This window comes from Triticum dicoccoides, chromosome 6B (genome assembly GCF_002162155.2).
Source record: "Triticum dicoccoides isolate Atlit2015 ecotype Zavitan chromosome 6B, WEW_v2.0, whole genome shotgun sequence".
NCBI classification, from domain to species: Eukaryota; Viridiplantae; Streptophyta; class Magnoliopsida; order Poales; family Poaceae; genus Triticum; species Triticum dicoccoides.
The window spans coordinates 677,685,017-677,708,318 of record NC_041391.1 but is presented as its reverse complement, the minus strand read 5'-3'; the positions used below and the strand labels follow the sequence as shown (position 1 = coordinate 677,708,318).

The window sequence follows — 23,302 nt, the reverse complement described above, 5'->3', positions numbered from 1 at the left end:
TCCACTAAGGCCCATCGAGGCCCATTAGTTCCCTCGGGGGTTCCGATAACACTCCAGCACTCTGATTTTATCCGAAACGTCTTTGGAACACTTCCGGTGTCTGAATATAGTCATCCAATATATCAATCTTTATGTATCGACCATTTCGAGACTCCTCGTCATGTTCGTGATCATATCCGGGACTCTGAAAAACCTTTGGTACATCATATCACATAAACTCATAATACCAATCGTCATCGAACGTTAAGCGTGCGGACCCTACAGGTTCGAGAACTATGTAGACATGACCGAGACACGTCTCCGGTCAATAACCAATAGCGGAACCTGGATGCTCATATTCGTTCCTACATATTCTACGAAGATCTTTATTGGTCAAACCGCATAACAACATACGTTGTTCCCTTTGTCATCGGTATGTTACTTGCCCGAGATTTGATCATCGGTATCATCATACCTAGTTCAATCTCGTTACTGGCAAGTCTCCTTACTCGTTCTGTAATACTTCATCCCGCAACTAACTCATTAGTTACAATGCTTGCAAGGCTTATAGTGATGAGTATTACTGAGAGGGCCCAGAGATACCTCTCCGAAACACGGAGTGACAAATCCTAATATCGATTTATGTCAACCCAACAAACACCTTCGGAGACACCTGTAGAGCAACTTTATAATCACCCATTTACGTTGTGACGTTTGGTAGCACACAAAGTGTTCCTCTGGTATTCAGGAGTTTCATAATCTCATAGTCTGAGGAACCTGTATAAGTGATGAAGAAAGCAGTAGCAATGAAACTGACACGTTCATAATGCTAAGCTAACGGATGGGTCATGTCCATCACATCATTCTCCTAATGATGTGATTCCGTTCATCAAATGACAACACATGTCTATGGTTGGGAAACATAACCATCTTTGATTAACGAGCTAGTCAAGTAGAGGCATACTAGGGACTATATGTTTTGTCTATGTATTCACACATGTACTAAGTTTTCGGTTAATACAATTCTAGCATGAATAATAAATATTTATCATGAATTAAGGAAATAAATAATAACTTTATTATTGCCTCTAGGGCATATTTCCTTCAGATATCTGGCCTGGGCTAGACGGGCCACAGCCCACCCAGTTAGTACCATGCTCTCCTCTGAACAACAACGAAAATATTGCTTAAGAAAAACTCTGCAGTGCTCACAACTCAAAAACACAAATACTGCTCGAGCTGCTTGGTCCCAGCTGTCGGCCGCTCCTTGTGCAATTCTCTCGTTTATTGACTTCACAGGTTGACAATGGTGTGGGACCGTAATGTCAGGAAACCATGAGGAAGCAAAAAAATTACAGTTGTATATAATAAGGAGGCACTTGCGTACGCTGCGGCTATGGCCCTGGTGGGTCTCACCTGTCATCCTCTCCAAGTAAAGTCATCTCCTCATTCCTCATGTTCGTTGACCATGTTGACAACACGAGACGGCGGCGCCACGGCGAGCGCAACAACACGAAGAACGACGGAGAGGGCCTCGCAGGCCCTACGTATGGTCTGATACAGCGCTTGCTACTCATTCAGGAAGCCAAGATCATAGGTCCACATGTCCGCGACGGCATTGTCGTTCTCTTGTTCACCGGTGCTCGTTGAGGAAATGGAGGTTGCAGCACAGGTCCTCCTGCGCTGGTAGCTCTTCCACCATTAGGGCGTCGAAGTGCGGCAGCACTTAATCTATGGTGAATTTTCCGTGAAAGAACTTGTGCTCTAGATAAGTGTTTTGCACCAAATGCTCAGCTTGATAAGCTACCAACAAATAATTACAATCAAAGATAACCTTTTGCAAGGGACGTGATTATATTGATGGCCATCTGCAACGAGCTGCTGGCCGGCCAGAGGTGGAAAGCTACCTAACCTAACCTAACCTAACCCATGGCTCCTAACTAATGCACATCGAGTTAATTGCAGTTAAAAAACTTAAAATTTACGGTTGATTAAGCCATTGTTGTCGTTTACACACCAGATGGTGATGATGAGTTGGTGGCCTCGGTAAACTCTACCAAGCAATTGATTACTATGAAGAAAAACAGATCGATTACTGTGGGAGATGTACGTGTGTGCCCCGTTGCATTCATCGATTGTATATATTACTCGTGGAACATTCTAGTCTTCCACAGCGATAACTCATCAAGTACTACTGCTAATACCAATCTGGACTAAGTCAAACAAAGCATATGGGTCAGTGGTTGATATCCTAAGCTTATCGCGAGAGATATTTTTGCATGTGCTGTTGAAATAAGCTTCTTCGACTCTACCTTATTAAACAACCAAGAGATAATGATGCATGCAGTATCATCTGCTAAGTAATTAAGCCATATGTCCCAATCGTGTAAAGTGTCTTCTCAAGATAGGAGTCCTACGTTTTGGCTATGCATGTACCTAATATTCAAACTAATCAAGTCACTGATCGACATAGAAATAGCATTGATCTAGGCTTATCAAGGTTTCTAATTTAGCTTGCACCATCAAACTGTAGCCAATTACATATATAGGCCCCTGTGAAAATTGAGAGGTTCTTTGTTGAACTTACGGCCTACCCTTTGTTCATCACCCTAATCCGTCGTGCCGCTCACAATAGTATTGAGGCCAGAGGGTAGAGACCAATACATATGTATAGAGTTATTCCGGTTTAGTTTAAACCGTGTACAGATAAATTTTCATACAATCAATCTGTTTAAACAAACACTTCAGATTAGCACACAACCAACCACGATCATTCTCAACTTAATCTACAACAAGGTCTCATCACACATGTGTGAGTCATTTGCCAGATTTGAATAAATTCCAGTTCAAAATCTGCAGGCTTTTAAACAATCCATATTGCCAAATTATGGACAACCTCGTCATTCCTATCATGTTGTTACCAGGTTATATACACAATGTTTAATTTCTAGTATACATTTTGGGGGGGTGAACCCCAAGCAGGCAATGGAACCCGGATCCTTTTCAAAAACAACGGGGCCAGCATCGCCTCTCAAGTCGGCCCACGCGTGGCCGGGTCACTCAACCCGGCCAAGGCCCTCGACCCGGCCAAACTCGCCGACCCTGCCAAGCCCCTCGACTCGGCCCCAACAACCAGCTCAAGGTAGCCGAACCCGGCACACCAAGACTTCCCCAACAAGCCAGCTCCACCCTTGGCGTGTTCCTCAACCACTTTTCCACCGATGCAACCTTCTGTACCCGTAAGATCCCATCTAGGGGCCTTTTCCGGCGTCCTGCCGGAGGGGGATTCGATCACGGCGGGCTTCTACATCAACACCATTACCTCTCCGACGAAGCGTGAGTAGTTTACCACAGACCTTTGAGTCCATACTTATTAGCTAGATGGCTTCTTCTCTCTCTTTGGTTCTCAATACCACGTTCTACTCGATGTTCTTGGAGATCTATTCGATGTAATATTCTTTTGCGGTGCGTTTGCCGAGATCCGATGAATTGTGGATTTATGATCAATATTATCTATGAATATTATTTGGTTCTTCTCTGAATTCGTATATGCATGATTTGATATCTTTGCAAGTCTCTTCGAATTATCGATTTAGTTTGGCCTACTAGATTGATCTTTCTTATAATGGGAGAAGTGCTTAGCTTTGGGTTCAATCTTGCGGCATCTTTTTCCAGTGACAGTAGGGCAGCAAGGCACGTATTGTATTGTTGTCATCGAGGATAACAAGATGGGGTTTCATCATATTGCTTGAGTTAATTTCTCTACATCACGTCATCTTGCTTAATACGTTACTCCGTTCTTATGAACTTAATACTCTAGATGCATGCTGGATAGCGGTCGATGTGTGGAGTAATAGAAGTAGATGCAGGCAGGAGTCGGTCTACTTGACAGGGACGTGATGCCTATCTTCATGATCATTGCCTTAGATATCATCATAACTATGCGCTTTTCTATCAATTGCTCGGCAGTAATTTGTTCACCCACCGTAATATTTGCTATCTTGAGAGAAGCCACTAGTGAAACCTACGGCCCCCCGGTCTCTTTTCGATATTATTGAATCTCGTTTACATCTTGCTAGTTTCTGATCTACTATTTTGCGATGTTTACTTTCCAATCTATAAACCAAAAATACCAAAAATATTTACTTTACCGTTTATCTATCTCTATCAGATCTCACTTTTCCAAGTGATTGTGAAGGGATTGACAACCCCTTTATCGCGTTGGGTGCAAGTTCTTCATTGTTTGTGCAGGTATTCGGTGACTTGTGCGTTGTCTCCTACTGGATTGATACCTTGGTTCACAAAACTGAGGGAAATACTTATGCTACTTTGTTGCATCACCATTTCCTCTTCAAGGGAAAACCAAGGCAAGCTCAAGAGGTAGCATTTATCACCTTTCTGAAATTTATGTTACGCAAATAGAAATTTTAAAATGTTACATTAAAAGACTGAGATTACTAAGCTTTCTTTTTGTATGTCTAAGCATAGATAATGTCGATACTACGTTGTGCTTTTAGTCCGTAATTTTTGTGTGTTGAAAGCAGTTGTGGTCTCTAATTCTTGCTGTTCAGTCACAAAGCATTATTTTTTGATTACTTTACAAATTTTTCAAGAGTAATGGAATGCTAATTGGCTGGTGGCGGCATGTTTAAGTATGGGAAATGAAGAGCTCCTACTTTTTATGCCAGCTCTATGCCGTAGGTGAGCTGCGACCTTCTTCCCCACATGTTCGTGATAATCAGTTAACCTCTAGAGGGAATTGTGATTAGTATCTTTAGACATTGGCCATATTCGTCTGTACTCACCCTCTCTTTCATTTCTCCTCATTTTTTAAATGTATTTGCCTCTGGTATATACAACTGAAATCGATGTGCCAAACAACAAGAAATAGAAGTAACAAGAAATAACTATATATTGGAAGATTTTGAATGCCATTTTATTAGTTCACAAGATGATTTGTAAGATGATGATATGTGCCTTCACTTATACATAATCTTGTTTCGTGATAGTTCACAAGATTCTCTTCATGAACATTTATGTTAGGCAAATAGAACTTTGAAAATGTTACATTAAAAGACTGAGATTACTAAGCTTTCTTTTTGTATGTCTGAGCATAGATAATGTCGATACTACGTTATGCTTTTAGTCCATAATTTTTGTTTGTTGAAAGCAGTTATGGTCTTTTATTCTTGCTATTCAGTCACAAAGCATTATTTTTTGATTACTTTGCAAATTTTTCAGGAGTAGTGGAATGCTAATTGGATGGTGGCGGCATGTTTAAGTATGGGAAATGAAGAGCTCCTACTTTTTATGCCAGCTCTATGCCGTAGGTGAGCTGCGACCTTCTTCCCCACATGTTCGTGATAATTAGTTAACCTCTAGAGGGAATTGTGATTAGTATCTTTAGACATTGGCCATATTCGTGGGTACTCACCCTCTCTTTCATTTCTCCTCATTTTTTAAATGTATTGGCCTCTAGTATATACAACTGAAATCTTTGAGCAAAACAACAAGAAATAGAAGTAACAAGAAATAACTATATATTGGAAGATTTTGAATGCCATTTTTTTAGTTCACAAGATGATTGCTAAGATGATGATTGTTGGGGAACGTAGCAGAAATTCAAAATTTTCCTACGTGTCACCAAGATCTATCTATGGAGAAACCAGCAACGAGGGGAAGGAGAGTGCATCTACATACCCTTGTAGATCGCTAAGCGGAAGCGTTCAAGAGAACGGGGTTGAAGGAGTCGTACTCGTCGTGATCCAAATCACCAGAGATCCTAGTGCCGAATGGACGGCACCTCCATGTTCAACACACATACAGCCCGGTGATGTCTCCCATGCCTTGATCTAGCAAGGAGAGAGGGAGAGGTTGAGGAAGACTCCATCCAGCAGCAGCACGACGGCGTGGTGGTGGTGGAGGAGCGTGGCAATCCTGCAGGGCTTCGCCAAGCACCACGGGAGAGGAGGAGGACTTGGGAGAGGGGGAGGGCTGCGCTAGAACTTCGTGTGAAGCTCCCATGCGCCTCCCCACTATATATAGGGGTGGAGGGGCTGGTTTCTTGCCCTCCAAGTCCATTGGGGCGTTGGCCATGGTGGGAGGAAAGAAATCCCAGCATTTCCTTCCCCACCGATTGTTATCCCCCCTTTTTAGGGATCTTGATCTTATCCCTTCGGGATATGAACTTATTCCTTCTAAGGGGGGATCTTGGTGCGCCTTGACCAGAGGTGTGGGGCCTTGCCCCCACTACCCACGTTCATGTGGGTCCCCCCATGCAGGTGGGCCCCACTCCGGAACCTTCTAGAACCTTCCCGGTACAATACCGAAAAATCCCGAACATTTTCCGGTGGCCAAAATAGGACTTCCCATATATAAATCTTTACCTCCGGACCATTCCGGAACTCCTCGTGATGTCCGGGATCTCATCCGGGACTCCGAACAACATTCGGTAAGCACATACAAACTTCCTTTATAACCCTAGCGTCATCGAACCTTAAGTGTGTAGACCCTACGGGTTCGGGAGACATGTAGACATGACCGAGACGTTCTCCGGTCAATAACCAACAGCGGGATCTAGATACCCATGTTGGCTCCCACATGTTCCACGATGATCTCATCGAATGAACCACGATGTCAAGGACTCAATCAATCCCGTATACAATTCCCTTTGTCTAGCGGTATAGTACTTGCCCGAGATTCGATCGTCGGTATCCCGATACCTTGTTCAATCTCGTTACCGGCAAGTCTCTTTACTCGTTCCGTAACACACCATCCCATGATCAACCCCTTGGTCACATTGTGCACATTCTGATGATGTCCTACCGAGTGGGCCCAGAGACACCTCTCCATCACACGGAGTGACAAATCCCAGTCTCGATTCGTGCCAACCCAATAGACACTTTCGGAGATACCTGTAGTGCACCTTTATAGTCACCTAGTTACGTTGTGACACTTGGTACACCCAAAGAATTCCTACGGTATCCGGGAGTTGCGCAATCTCATGGTCTAAGGAAAAGATACTTGACATTAGAAATGCTTTAGCATACAAACTACACGATCTCTGTGCTAGGCTTAGGATTGGGTCTTGTCCATCACATCATTCTCCTAATGATGTGATCCCGTCATCAATGACATCCAATGTCCATGGTCAGGAAACCGTGACCATCTATTGATTAACGAGCTAGTCAACTAGAGGCTTACTAGGGACATGGTGTTGTCTATGTATCCACACATGTATCTGAGTTTCCATTATAGCATGGATAATAAACGATTATCATGAACAAGGAAATATAATAATAACTAATTTATTATTGCCTCTAGGGCATATTTCCAACAGTCTCCCACTTGCACTAGAGTCAATAATCTAGTTCACATCGCCATGCGATTAACACTCACACGTCACATCGCCACCTGACCAACATCCAAAGAGTTTACTAGTGTCATTAAACTAGTTCACATCATCATGTGATTAAGACTCAATGAGTTCTGGAGTTTGATCATGTTTTGCTTGTGAGAGAAGTTTTTAGTCAATGGGTCTGCAACATTCAGATCCGTATGTACTTCACAAATCTCTAGGTCATATTGTAAATGCTGCTTCCATGCTCCATTTGGAGCTATTCCAAATGGCCGCTCCACTATATGTATCCGGTTTGCTACTCAGAGTCATTCGGATAGGTGTTAAAGCTTGCATCGTCGTAACCCTTTACGCCGAACTCTTTATCACCTCCATAATCGAGAAACAAATCCTTATTCCTCTAAGGATAATTTTGACCGCTATCTGGTGATCCACTCCTTGATCACATTTGTACCCTCTTGCCATACATGTGGCAAGGCACACATCAGGTGCGGTTGCATACTGTAGAGCCTACGTCTAAAGCATAGGGGACGACCTTCGTCCTTTCTCTCTTTTCTGCCGTGGTCGAGCTTTAAGTCTTAACTTCGTACCTTACAACTCAGGCAATAACTCCTTCTTTGACTGATCCATCTTGAACACTTTCAAGATCATGTCAAGGTACGTGCTCATTTGAAAGTATTATTAAGCATTTTGATCTATCCTTATAGATCTCGATGCTCAGTGTTCAAGTAGCTTAATCCAGGTTTTCTACTGAAAAACATCTTTCAAATAACCCTATATGCTTTCCAGAAATTCTACATCATTTCTGATCATCAATATGTCAACAACATATACTCATCAGAAATTCTATAGTGCTCCCACTCACTTCTTTGGAAATACAAGTTTCTCAAAAACTTTGTATAAACCTAAAATCTTTGATCATCTTATCAAAGTGCATATTCCAACTCCGAGATGCTTACTCCAGTCCATGGAAGGATCGCTGGAGCTAGCATACCTTTTAGCATCCTTAGGATCGACAAAACCTTTCTGATTGTATCACATACAACCTTTCCTTACGAAAACTGTTAAGGAAACTCGTTTTGACATCCATTTGCCAGATTTCATAAATGCAGCTAATGCTAACATGATTCCGACGGACTTAAGCATCGCTACGGATGAGAAAATCTCATCGTAGTCAACTCTTTGAACTTGTGAAAAACTCTTCGCCACAAGTCGAGCTTCATAGACGGTGACATTACCGTCCACGTCTGTCTTCTTCTTAAAGATCCATTTATCCCAATGGCTTGCCGATCATCGGGCAAGTCCACCAAAGTCCATGCTTTGTTATGATACATGGATCCTATCTCGGATTTCATGGCTTCTAACCATTTGCCGGAATTTGGGCCCACCATCGCTTCTCCATATCTCGTAGGTTCATTGTTGTCTAGCAACATGGCCTTCAAGACAGGATTAATGTACCACTCTGAAGTAGTACACATCCTTGTCACCCTACGAGGTACGGTAGTGACTTAATCCGAAACTTCATGATCACTATCATAAGCTTCTACTTCAATTGGTGTAGGTGCCATAGGAACAACTTCCTGTGCCCTGCTACACACTAGTGGAAGTGACGGTTCAATAACCTCATCAAGTCTCCACCATCCTCTCACTCAATTCTCGAGACAAACCTTTCCTCGAGAAAGGACCCGATTCAAGAAACAATCCCTATTGCTTTTGGATTTGAATTAGGAGGTGTACCCAACTATTTTGGGTGTCCTATGAAGATGCATTTTATCCGCTTTGGGTTTGAGCTTATCAACCTGAAACTTTTTCACATAAGCGTCGCAGCCCCAAACTTTTAAGAAACGACAACTTAGGTTTCTCCAAACCATAGTTCAAACAGTGTCGTCGCAACGGAATTACATGGTGCCCTATTTTAAAGTGAATGCGGTTGTCTCTAATTCCTAACCCATGAACGATAGTGGTAATTCGATAAGAGACATCATGGTACGCACCATATCCAATAGGGTGCAACTATGATGTTCGGACACACCATCACACTATGGTGTTCCAGGCGGTATTAATTGTGAAACAATTCCCACAATGTCTTAATTGTGTGCCAAAGCTCGTAACTCATATACTCATCTCTATGATCATATCATAGACATTTTATCCTCTTGTCACGATGATCTTCAACTTCACTCTGAAATTACTTGAACCTTTCAATGATTCAGACTTGTGTTTCATCAAGTAAATACACTTAGCATCTACTCAAATCATCTGTGAAGTAAGAACATAATGATATCCACTGCATGCCTCGACACTCATTGGACAACACACATCAAAATGTATTACTTCCAACAAGTTGCTCTCTTGTTCCATCTTACTGAAAACAAGGCTTTTTAGTCATCTTGCCCATGTGGTATGATTCACATATCTCAAGTGATTCAAAATCAAGTGAGTCCAAATGATCTATCTGCATGGAGTTTCTTCATGCGTACATACCAATAGACATGGTTTGCATGTCTCAAACTTTTCAAAAACGAGTGAGTCCAAAGATCCATCAACATGAAGCTTCTTCATGCGTTTTATACCAATATGATTTACATGGCAGTGCCACAAGTAAGTGGTACTATCATTACTATCTTATATCTTTTGGCATGAAAAATGTGTATCACTACGATCGAGATTCAATAAACCATTCCTTTAGGTGCAAGACCATTGAAGGTATTATTCAAATAAACAGAGTAACCATTATTCTCCTTAAATGAATAACCGTATTGCGATAGACATAATCCAATCATGTCTATGCTCAACGCAAACACCAAATGACAATTATTTAGGTTTAATACTAATCTTGATGGTAGAGGGAGCGTGCGATGTTTGATCACATCAAACTTGGAAACACTTCCAACACATATCGTCAGCTCACCTTCAGCTAGTCTCCGTTTATTCCGTAGCTCTTTTATTTCGAGTTACTAACACTTAGCAACCGAACCGGTATCTTAATACCCTGGTGCTACTAGGAGCACTAGTAAAGTATACATTAACATAATGTATATCCAATATACTTCTATCGACCTTGCCAGCCTTCTCATCTACCAAGTATCTAGGGTAATTCTGCTCCAGTGGCTGTTCCCCTTATTACAGAAGCACTTAGTCTCGGCTTTGGGTTCAACCTTGGGTTTCTTCACTAGAGCAGCAGCTGATTTGCCGTTTCATGAAGTATCCCTTCTTGCCCTTGCCCTTCTTGAAACTAGTGGTTTCACCAACCATCCACAATTGATGCTCCTTCTTGATTTCTACTTTCGCGGTGTCAAACATCACGAATACCTCAAGGATCATCATATCTATCCTTGATATGTTATAGTTCATCACGAAGCTCTAGCAGCTTGGTGGCAATGACTTTGGAGAAACATCACTATCTCATCTGGAAGATCAACTCCCACTTGATTCAAGTGATTGTTGCACTCAGACAATCTAAGCACAAGCTCAACGATCGAGCTTTTCTCCCTTAGTTTGCAGGCTAAGAAAATCGTCGGAGGTCTTATACCTCTTGACGTGGGCACGAGCCTGAAATCCCAATTTCAGCCCTCGAAACATCTCATATGTTCCGCGACGTTTCAAAAAACGTCTTTGGTGCCTCAACTCTAAACCGTTTAACTGAACTATCACATAGTTATCAAAACATGTATGTCTGATGTTCGCAACATCCACAAACAACGTTTGGGGTTCAGCACACTGAGCGGTGCATTAAGGACATAAGCTTTCTACTGTCCGCATAATTGCTACTATCAACTTTCAACTAAATTTTCTCTAGGAACATATCTAAAATGGTAGAACTAAAACGCGAGCTTACGACATAATTTGCAAAGATCTATTGACTATGTTCAGGATAATTAAGTTCATCTTATGAACTCCCACTCAGATAGACATCCCTCTAGTCATCTAAGTGATTAAATGATCCGAGTCAACTAGGCCGTGTCCGATCATCACGTGAGACGGACTAGTCATCATCGGTGAACATCTTCATGTTGATCGTATCTACTATACGACTCATGCTCGACCTTTCGGTCTCTTGTGTTCCGAGGCCATGTCTGTACATGCTAGGTTCGTCAAGTCAACCTAAGTGTTTCACGTGTGTAAATCTGGCTTACACCCATTGTATGTGAACGTAAGAATCTATCACACCCGATCATCACGTGGTGCTTCGAAACGACGAACTTTCGCAATAGTGCACAGTTAGGCGGAACACTTTCTTGAAATTTTAATGAGGGATCATCTTATTTACTACCGTCATTCTAAGCAAATAAGATGCATAAACATGATAAACATCACATGCAATCAAAAAGTGACATGATATGGCCAATATCATTTTGCTCCTTTTGATCTTCATCTTCGGGGCTCCATGATCATCATCGTCACCGGCATGACATCATGATCTCCATCATCGTGTCTCCATGAAGTTGTCTCGCCAACTTATTAGTTCTACTACTATGGCTACCGGTTAGCAATAAAGTAAAGTAATTACATGGCGTTGTTCAATGACACGCAGGTCATACAATAAATAAAGTCAACTCCTATGGCTCCTGCCGGTTGTTATACTCATCGACATGCAAGTCGTGATTCCTATTACAAGAACAAGATTAATCTCATACATCACATATCATTCATCACATTCTTTTTTGGCCATATCACATCACATAGCATACCCTGCAAAAACAAGTTAGACGTCCTCTAATTGTTGTTTGCATGTTTTACGTGGCTGTTATGGGTTTCTAGCAAGAACGTTTCTTACCTACGCAAAACCACAACGTGATATGCCAATTGCTATTTACCCTTCATAAGGACCCTTTTCATCGAATCCGTTCCGACTAAAGTGGGAGAGACTGGCACCCGCTAGCCACCTTATGCACCAAGTGCATGTCAGTCGGTGGAACCTGTCTCACGTAAGTGTACGTGTAAGGTCGGTCCGGGCCGCTTCATACCACAATACCATCGAAACAAGATTGGACTAGTAACGGTAAGCATATTGAACAAAATCAACGCCCACAACTACTTTGTGTTCTACTCGTGCAAAGAATCTACGCATAGACCTAGCTCATGATGCCACTGTTGGGGAACGTAGCAGAAATTCAAAATTTTCCTACGTGTCACCAAGATCTATCTATGGAGAAACCAGCAACGAGGGGAAGGAGAGTCCATCTACATATCCTTGTAGATCGCTAAGCGGAAGCGTTCAATAGAACGGGGTTGAAGGAGTCGTGCTCGTCGTGATCCAAACCACCAGAGATCCTAGTGCCGAATGGATGGCACCTCCGCGTTCAACACACGTACAGCCCGGTGACGTCTCCCATGCCTTGATCCAGCAAGGAGAGAGGGAGAGGTTGAGGAAGACTCCATCCAGCAGCAGCACAACGGCGTGGTGCTGGTGGAGGAGCGTGGCAATCCTGCAGGGCTTCGCCAAGCACCGCGGGAGAGGAGGAGGACTTGGGAGAGGGGGAGGGCTGCGCCAGAACTTCGTGTGAAGCTCCCAAGCGCCTCCCCACTATATATAGGGGTGGAGGGGCTGGTTTCTTGCCCTGCAAGTCCATTGGGGCGTTGGCCAAGGTGGGAGGAAAGAAATCCCAGCATTTCCTTCCCCACCGATTGTTATCCCCCCTTTTTAGGGATCTTGATCTTATCCCTTCGGGATATGATCTTATTCCTTCTAAGGGGGGATCTTGGTGCGCCTTGACCAGGGGTGTGGGGCCTTTCCCCCACTACCCACGTTCATGTGGGTCCCCCCATGCAGGTGGGCCCCACTCCGGAACCTTCTAGAACCTTCCCGGTACAATACCGAAAAATCTCGAACATATTCCGGTGGCCAAAATAGGACTTCCCATATATAAATCTTTACCCCCGGACCATTCCGGAACTCCTCGTGACGTCCGGGATCTCATACGAGACTCCGAGCAACATTCAGTAACCACATACAAACTTCCTTTATAACCCTAGCGTCATCGAACCTTAAGTGTGTAGACCCTACGGGTTCGGGAGACATGTAGACATGACCGAGACGTTCTCCGGTCAATAACCAACAGCGGATCTGGATACCCATGTTGGCTCCCACATGTTCCACGATGATCTCATCGGATGAACCACGATGTCAAGGACTCAATCAATCCCGTATACAATTCCCTTTGTCTAGCGGTATAGTACTTGCCCGAGATTCGATCGTCGGTATCCCGATACCTTGTTCAATCTCGTTACCGGCAAGTCTCTTTACTCGTTCCGTAACACACCATCCCGTGATCAACCCCTTGGTCACATTGTGCACATTATGATGATGTCCTACCGAGTGGGCCCAGAGACACCTCTCCATCACACGGAGTGACAAATCCCAGTCTCGATTCGTGCCAACCCAACAGACACTTTCGGAGATACCTGTAGTGCACCTTTATAGTCACCCAGTTACGTTGTGACATTTGGTACACCCAAAGAATTCCTACGGTATCCGGGAGTTGCGCAATCTCATGGTCTAAGGAAAAGATACTTGACATTAGAAATGCTTTAGCATACGAACTACACGATCTCTGTGCTAGGCTTAGGATTGGGTCTTGTCCATCACATCATTCTCCTAATGATGTGATCCCGTCATCAATGACATCCAATGTCCATGGTCAGGAAACCGTGACCATCTATTGATTAACGAGCTAGTCAACTAGAGGCTTACTAGGGACATGGTGTTGTCTATGTATCCACACATGTATCTGAGTTTCCATTATAGCATGGATAATAAACGATTATCATGAACAAGGAAATATAATAATAACTAATTTATTATTGCCTCTAGCGCATATTTCCAACAATGATATGTGCCTTCACTTATATAGAATCTTGTTTCGTGATAGTTCACAAGATTCTCTTCATGAACATTTTGAGTATAGTCTCTTAAACAATCTGGTTAGAAGAAAATTGGGATGAAAACATGCGTAGTTAAATCTGAATGCATATATTATTTCGAGGTAAGTTTCAATCTATATACCCGCTGTTAAGGAGTATTGCAGGATTTTTATTTTCTCAATTCTATGGAAGTGTTAGTTCTTTCCAGGTCTTTGGAATAACAATTGTACATTTTCTTATTCATGCTATTTGGACAAAATTTGCAGATTCGTTAAAGTCTCAGCTAGGATTTTGACCTGGTTATCTGGTTCTGGATGTTTATCTATGCACATGTAGGGCTCTCAAGTCTTGTAGAGTTGGTGAATTCCCCTAAACTTCTCTTTATTTTGGCTATGGTTGTTAGTGTAAACTGGGTACTGGTTAAGGTGTGGTTGTTGGAAATATGCCCTAGAGGCAATAATAAATTCGTTATTATTATTATATTTCCTTGTTCATGATAATCGTTTATTATCCATGCTATAATTGTATTGATAGGAAACTCAGATACATGTGTGGGTACATAGACAACACCATGTCCCTAGTAAGCCTCTAATTGACTAGCTCGTTGATCAATAGATGGTTACGGTTTCCTGACCATGGACATTGGATGTCGTTGATAACGGGATCACATCATTAGGAGAATGATGTGATGGACAAGACCCAATCCTAAGCCTAGCACAAAGATCGTGTAGTTCGTATGCTAAAGCTTTTCTAATGTCAAGAATTATTTCCTTAGACCATGAGATTGTGCAACTCCTGGATACCGTAGGAATGCTTTGGGTGTACCAAACGTCACAACGTAACTGGATGGCTATAAAGGTGCACTACGGGTATCTCCGAAAGTGTCTGTTGGGTTGGCACAAATCGAGACTGGGATTTGTCACTCCGGTTGACAGAGAGGTATCTCTGGGCCCACTCGGTAGGACATCATCATAATGTGCACAATGTGACCAAGGGGTTGATCACGGGATGATGTGTTATGAAATTAGTAAAGAGACTTGCCGGTAGCGAGATTGAACAAGGTATCGGCATACCGACGATCGAATCTCGGGCAAGTACAATACCGCTAGACAAAGTGAATTGTATACGGGATTGATTGAATCCTCGACATCGTGGTTCATCCGATAAGATCATCGTGGAATATGTGGGAGCCAACATGGGTATCCAGATCCCGCTGTTGGTTATTGGCCGGAGAGTTGTCTCGGTCATGTCTGCATGGTTCCGGAACCCGTAGGGTCTACACACTTAAGGTTCGGTGACACTAGGGTTGTAGAGATAATAGTATGCGGTAACCCGAATGTTGTTCGGAGTCCCGGATAAGATCCCGGACGTCACTAGGAGTTCCCGAGTGATCCGGAGGTAAAGATTTATATATAAGAAGTCCAGTTTCGGCCACCGGGAAAGTTTCGGGGGTCATCGGTATTGTACCGGGACCACCGGAAGGGTCCCGGGGGTCCATCGGGTGGAGCCACCTATCCCGGAGGGCCCCATAGGCTGAGGGGGCATGGGAACCAGCCCCTAGTGGGCTGGTGCGCCCCCCTTGGGCCTCCCATGCGCCTAGGGTTAGAAACCCTAAGGGGTGGGGGCGCCTCCACCTGTCTTGGAGGCCAAGCCACCCCTAGGGCCGCCGCCCCCCTCCCTAGATGGGATTTACAAGGGGCCGGCGCCCCCCCTAGGCCCCTATATATAGCGGAGGGGAGGGAGGGCAGCCACACCTGAGTCCCTGGCGCCTCCCTCCCTCCCGTGACACCTCTTCCTCCCCGCTTGCGCTTGGCGAAGCCCTGCCGGGATCCCGCTACTTCCACCACCACATTGTCGTGCTGCTGGATCTCCATCAACCTGTCCTACCCTTGCTGGATCAAGAAGGAGGAGATGTCTCTCCCAACCGTATGTGTGTTGAACGCGGAGGTGCCGTCCGTTCGGCGCTAGGATCATCGGTGATTTGGATCACGACGAGTACGACTCCATCAACCCCGTTCACTAGAACGCTTCCGCTTAGCGATCTACAAGGGTATGTAGACGCACTCTCCTTCCCCTTATTGCTAGTTTCTCCATATTTAGATCTTGGTGACTCGTAGGAAAATTTTGAATTTCTGCTACGTTCCCCAACAGTGGTACTGCCCTCTAGCCTGTACTAAACTTCCACCTACTCATCGTTTCTGTTGCAACTATTTATTTCTCACCACACATACAATGTTCACTTTGTAGTTAAGAGCTCAGATATTAGAAAAAACAAAACGAAAATTCAATAAAGATTGACCGTGGCGGTTAGCTAATAATTGCGCACGACAAGGCTCTAGGTTCTTATGTAGGGTTGCTCGTGGGTAAGCGAGAGTACTTAAGGCTACAACCTGGAGTCTGTTGGAGGTGTGAAGATGATACCTAAGCAATGTAGAACATTGCTTTGTTAGGGGTTCACTTATGTATAACACCATCTGGACTATCTATGTTTCTAGGGTAGTGAACCGTAACCTGCTTTTTGGTTTGGATCTGAGACCATGGTGCTGGACGGAGCACCGTGCCCCAAGACCACGTTTTGGAATTACAATATACTTGGACAAAGAAGCGAAAGTTGAGGACGAGGTTGTTTTGAGTCTATTTGTATATTTGTTGCAACAAGTATGATTTGGTATATACATCTCATATGAAATTTGTCAATGGGTGTGATGGACCTTGATGTTTTGTACTGAACCATTAGTAAATGTTTACTACCTACTGCTTTTTGAGATGTTTCCTTTGTAGTGAATTTGCTTTTGGTATAAATTTAGCCTATAATGGGTAGCTACCTTGCTTATATATGGATATATTGTAAACTTTGTTTTAGATTAGTACTTCCTCTCATGTTTACGCTCTTAGTATCGAACTTAATGTCAAGTGGTTATCTTTTGTTGTCTTGCTTCTATTACTCCCTCCGTTCCTAAATATAAGTCTTTGTAGAAATTTCAGTATGAACCACATACGGATGTATATAGATGCATTTTAAGTATAGATTCATCCAATTTGCTCCGTATGTAGTCCAACTAGTGGAATCTCTACAAAGACATATATTTAGGAAGTGATAAGTATATTTTTTGTCCTCGAACTCTTTCGAGAGTTTAGAAATTGTCCCTCAACTCAAAACAGGATAGTATTCGTCCCTCACGCTGCTTCAAGTGGTTTTCGTCCAGCATGAACAGTAAACCGGTGAACAGTGAATTCGAAAAAAATAGCAAAAAAATCTGAAAATTTGTGGGATCAAAGTTCCTCACGTGCGCAAGGTGCGTACAAAATTTCATATTGTTTGGACATTCGAGGTGCTCATGACACAGAAAAAACTGTAAATATATATGTTGGTAAACAGTAAATTAGAAGAAAAAAATAGCAAAAAAATTCGAAAAAATATGAATTTTTTTGGCATCAAAGATGCTTGGGTGTGCACGGCGCGTGCATATTTTCGTGCTCAAATGACATAGGAGGAGCTCTAGCAAAAAAAAAACATAATAGTTCACTTTTTAAAAGTTTCTTTCCCATTCAATTTTTTTATTTGCCACGAGCTCTCACAATGTCCAAACACCATGAAATTTTGCAGGCACATTGAGCACCCCAAGCATCTTGGATGTCAACATTTATCATATATATCATATTTTTTGAATCTTTTTATAATTTTTTTCGAATTTACTGTTCATCGACGTACATATTTATGATTTTTCCTTTGTCACGAGCTCCTGGAATGTCTAAATAGCACAAAAAATCGTATGTACCTTGCGCACCCGAGGAATTTTGATCCCACAAATTTTCAGATTTTTTGGCTTTTTTGCTATTTTTTCGAATTTACTGTTCACTGGTTTACTGTTCATGCCGGATGAAAACCACCCGAAGCAGCGCGAGGGACGAAAACTATGCGGTTTTGATAGTTGAGGGACATAAACTATCCGGTATTGAGTTGAGGGACGATTTATAAACTCTCGGAAGAGTTCGAGGACAAAAAATATACTTATACAAGTTAATGATTGTTTTTTTATTTTGTTTTACTGTTTGAATACATATGCTAAATGAGGATTCTTACTAACTTGAGCACCCTCACGCCAAGGCGCGATGTGTGGTTGGAGAGATGCCACGGACTATGCTAGCACATGCAGCCGGTCTATCTATCGCCGCAATCCATGGACTAACGTGAGTGCCATACCGAGTTACCGACTCGATCTATCCACGTCTCCACTCCCTACGTACTGAAGGGTATGAGAGGTCATGGATTATTACACGATACGATACGATCGCAGAAATTAAGGTGCTACGTAGGGTACGTGCATGGCGCTCACTGGTTGCCGGCCGTGCATGGCGGAGGAGTGAAAGTGATGCACGTACGCGACGTTCACATCTCTTTCGGCGCCTGTAGGAGCTGACCAGGACGGAATAACTGCCTCGCCGACCACTCCCGAGTTCGGACGCGTGCTGCTGCGTCCGGCTCTTGCCGGAATGGAGGGTAATGCAACGGCCAACTGAATGACCAGAGCTTCGAAACTTCTGGTTCCGCGCCACGTGCACGCCTGCACTGGCCGGTGGCTTCGCGACGCACGTCAAGGTCTACCCGCCTTCCGTGCACGAGCACCCGTCGTTGCCAAACCTTAGCTTCTCCGTGCTGATTAAGGATACAGTGTACGTATAACAGTCATAGATCGTATGATGTTGCTTCAATTGTGAGAGAGCAGGCGGGGATTGCATACGTGAATCTCATGAGATCAGGCTACATCGAAATTGGGTCGGGCCAGGCTTAGCCTGATTTGACACGTACGTCACATGCTTTGGACGAAAAGGACTAACAAGATCTACCTCTTTCGAAACATATCAACGAGATTCATGCAATAATTGCGGCATCAACGAAATGCTTCACCCATATGTTCGGATTGCATTTCAGGTTGAATCCCAGACCCGCATGCACTAAGCAAGCCCGTTCCTCCTTTATAAGAAAGAAAAGAAAAGCTAGGTTGATTCTCGCTATTATTTGTTCCAGGGAATGTATAAAGCACATGGTGCTATATACTATCCATTATTATTTCTTCATAATCGGAAAGAATTGTATATATGCACGGAATCACCTAAGAATATGTATCATATTATAAGCACGAACTCTACAGTCATACGGGAACCAACACCTGTAGTTTAATGGTTAGAAGGGTAGTCTTACCCCGGAAATCCGTTGGTGCTACCGGGAGCGCGCGCTCCTGCGTGCGAAAAAATATGTTAAAGTGTGAAAAAATTCCAAACAAAAATCTAGCGCATACATCTCGACATTATATGCGTGCGCGTCAAGTTTTCGGAGAAAACTGACATTTTTTGGCTTGTGTGAAAAAGACAAAAGGATGTCTTGTGAAAAGCATTTTTTAACACCGGATTTTATCTTTTTCACACGCGACACATAAATTGTCGGTTTTTCGTGAAACATCTTTGTGAGCATGTACAATATCAAGATGTACGCTCCAAATTTTTGTTTGAATTTTCTTTATATTCTAAAATATGTTTAAAACACATTTTAAAAATGCCACTCTCGGTCTTACCCCGTCTTGCTAGAGATCAAGCCTTTAGGTTTGACAACCCATGTATGCGCATGAAGGTCATATGTGAGCGTGTGTGTCTGTATTGTGTATTTCCCATTAGAGGTTCAAGTTTATTTATATGAATATGCGGAAAAAAGATTTTAAAGGTCCGTACGCATGATTAGACATGAAACCATCCACGGCCGGTTGGCGGAAATTAAGCTAGATCGTACACGGGTAGTTCGTCTGGCCCGCTCCGCTTTCTTCAACAACGGAAAAAAGGCGCCACGATATAAGAATCAGTAGGCCATCTCCATAGAGTTAGCGGACCAAATGGGTATGGGCCGTGTCATGTTTGAAACCGACTGTCTGCCCCTCTAGCAGGCGCTTGCATCCTCAGTGGCATACCGTGGTGCACTTGGCGTGTTGTTCAGAGAAGCAAAGTATAAGCTGCAGCTAGATTTCATAGAGCAAAGTGTAGTTTTTTGCCCTAGAACTTGTAATGGTCCAGCGCATGTGCTGGCTGCCTATGACTGTCGGAATTACCTCGACGGCCAACATGTCTGGCTGTCAGGTTTCCCCAGCGTTGTAACCCGTGCCATGGCTAATGCAAGGTGTTCCAAGCTATAAAAAAAAAAGAATCAGTAGGCCATCTGATATGCACAGTAGCTGTTCCGGTCGAATCCAAACGACGAGGTGTTGCCAGAGACAAAAACAAAACACTTGCCAAGTAGGCCTCGCCCGAGCCAGCTATCACGGCCGGCCGGCGCCACGCACCCCTTCTGGCCATGCAGACGTCGCCCGCGGCGGCCTGGACGTGTCTCCGCGCGCATGGTCCCGAGTCCTGACCCCGTTCGTTCGTTTGATCTTGCAAATTGGCGCTGCACCAATTGGTTTACGCGCCTGCGTGCATGTGGCCAGGGTGCCTGCAGCAGCGCACGGCTGTAATTAAGCCCCAGTAATAAACTTTGCGAGGATTAATTTGGCCATTAACCGACGCAGGAACCAAGGGCAGCAGCTTGTCGATCATCATCTTTCCACATCCAGCCGTTCACAGTAAAACAAACAAAACGAAGAGCGAAGACAGGAAGGGAAAGCGAACGAGAAACGGATGGGCAGGGAATGAGATGGCCACCTTTCGACCGCCCGGTCGACCAGAATCGGAGGAAAGGCAGATGCACCGCGGTAGCAACAGCGATCAGATCATGGCGTCTTCTCGTGGCGTGGCGCCACCATCGCCGGCTCCACTACGTGATCCCTTCCTTCCCGCGGACTCCACAGACATACATGGGCAGCCATTACGGCGACTGATGCTGATGCTATGCTATGTCGAACTTCAGAGGTCGGCCGGGTTTCAAGCAAAGCGGAGGCGAACCACGGCCAGCGGCTGTGGTCCGTCAGGCCGCTGCCGGCTGCTGGAGCGTCACGTCGATCAGGTCATGCTCGTGCCAGCTTGACCATCACCTGCCTCGCTCTGAACGTTCGGAGATGCGTTCCTTTTTTCTGGGACCGTCCTTTCAGTGTGCGGCAACCGGTTTACTGAAAGCAACATCTCAAAAATGTGATGGGTCCTGACACAACCGGTGGGCGGCTGCACGCAGCGAGGGATCGGGTCGGCATTGCCGAATTCCAGCCGAACTGGCACATGCGCGGTGTGCTCCTGAAAATATCATGCATCTAAAAAAGCGCTCCTCCCGTATGACGCTTTTTCTGAAGGGAAACTTACGAATCAGTCGGATTCACACAGAAACAACGATATGTTCCGACTCATTGGTGCAGACACCATTGGATTAATACAGTATATGAATGAATCGCGAGGTACTGGTCAGCACTGGTTTGTAATGCAAGAAATTGACCGGAAATTTGACACTGAAATCAGTATTCAAATCAAGCTGGCATGCGCCCTACAGCTCAATCGCAAGCCGATTCCGGTGTGCTGCCCACAGCTCAGACGCCCACTGCATCTGGCCAGACTCCAGGTTCTTAACGCCCGCAAGAATTTACCAAACCGCCCCTCTTTCTCCCTTCCCCGGCCTATAAAATGCGGCCACCCGGCTGCCATCTCAGGTTACCCAAACCGGCAGCGAACCACCGGAACTCAACTGAGACACCAAAGCCCCTCCTCTCCTCTGATTCTGAACTGCTCCACCTCCCCAATCTTCATCATGTCGACGGCGGCTGCATCCCGGCCCAGCAGCCCTGTGCTTCTGAGCCCCTTTCCCAACTACCAATCCGCCTCGCTCTCCCGTGTCAAGCTCTCGGTCGCCGGCTCGCCGGCCAAGTCCTTCAGCGTCTCGTCTCCCCCCTCCTCCCCCACCGCAGCTCCCAAGATCCGTCGGTCCTGCATGTGCTCCCCGACGAACCACCCCGGCTCGTTCCGCTGCAGCCTCCACAAGGAGCGAAAGCAGGAGGCCCCGGCCGCCGGCAGCTGCAGCAAGCACACGGCCAGTACGTGCGCGCAGCTCGTCCCAAGCGGCAGCGGCAGCGGCTGCTCTAAACGCTCGTACAGCGGACTGGCGCAGCGCATCCCCATGGGGAGCGGGCACTGGGCACGCAAGGCGCTCGTGCCATCCCACGCGGTGCAGCAGCTGCAGCACCGGAAGCGAGTGGTGGAGCGGTTCCACGCCGGGGCTAGTCGGCTCTCCGTCGCCTCCATGGCCGGCCGCAGCAACCAGTAAAAACAACAACATCGTCGACATGCCATAGCAGCAAGATACCAGTACATAATGAACATACTGCACATAGGAAAGAAATTCCCCGAATAATTCCGTTCGATGTATAGAAGGAAGATAGGTGGGGGATTAGGCCGGCCCAGAAGATTAGAGTTTTAAGACCCAATTCGATTCCAGGCTGGTCAATTAGCTAGCTATAGTAAATACTGTACATACAGTGAGCCACCTCTTCTCCGTTCCCCTGCACATAGAGTGAGTTCGTCGTCTCTGCTCCACTTGTACATAGAGTGAGCTCGCGTCCTCTCTGCCCGCTGTGTATAACTCCCTGAGTTTGGTTTTGGATATACATCAATGCAACGAGTGACAAATTGGAGAGAAATACATGCATCTGATCTGTTCCGTGACGGGAGGATTATCCATCCGTGGATCATGCTTCTGTTTCTCTTTCTGTTCTGGAGTGTGGATGTGTCTCGCCCCTGTTTCGGTTTCAGATAACCTCCGCAAGAATCCCCAATTTCTGAAGAAATTTCGGTCAGAGTTTCACGGCGCGCTCAACTGATGAACTGAGGATTTTTCTTCGTCCTAGTCATGATATTTTAAGTACTGTATAGTATTATTAACCGTGGTATTTTTCTTTTCAGAGCGGTGCTACTATTTTATTGTTGGCTTGAGGGACGACGTAGCGGTTGGGATTTCCCCTCCAAGTCTGAAATTACACAAGAACAATGGTGTTGGAAATTCGGTGGCACGTTTCTGTTTTTTTAGAAACCTCATGCGAGGGCAGTTGGTTCCTACACTTCGTTACACAAAGAAAAAGATAATTGGTCTAGTTTATAAAAAAAATCAGACCAAAAACCTAACATTATCAGATAATTAGG

The 23,302-nt window shown here is 44.6% G+C and overlaps 1 protein-coding gene across 1 annotated transcript; it reads left to right on the top strand.

Annotated features, from left to right (window-relative positions):
• Positions 1-21,835: 21,835 nt before the first annotated feature.
• Positions 21,836-22,805, top strand: LOC119323962. Its single transcript, XM_037597676.1, has one exon. The coding sequence runs from the start codon at positions 21,918-21,920 to the stop codon at positions 22,428-22,430; it is 513 nt and encodes a 170-aa protein (XP_037453573.1). The 5' UTR covers positions 21,836-21,917; the 3' UTR covers positions 22,431-22,805.
• The last annotated feature ends 497 nt before the right edge of the window (positions 22,806-23,302 follow it).

Excerpts from the sequence above, each read along its gene's own strand:
- LOC119323962 (XM_037597676.1), top strand. The coding sequence starts at position 21,918 with ATGTCGACGGCGGCTGCATCCCGGCCCAGCAGCCCTGTGCTTCTGAGC.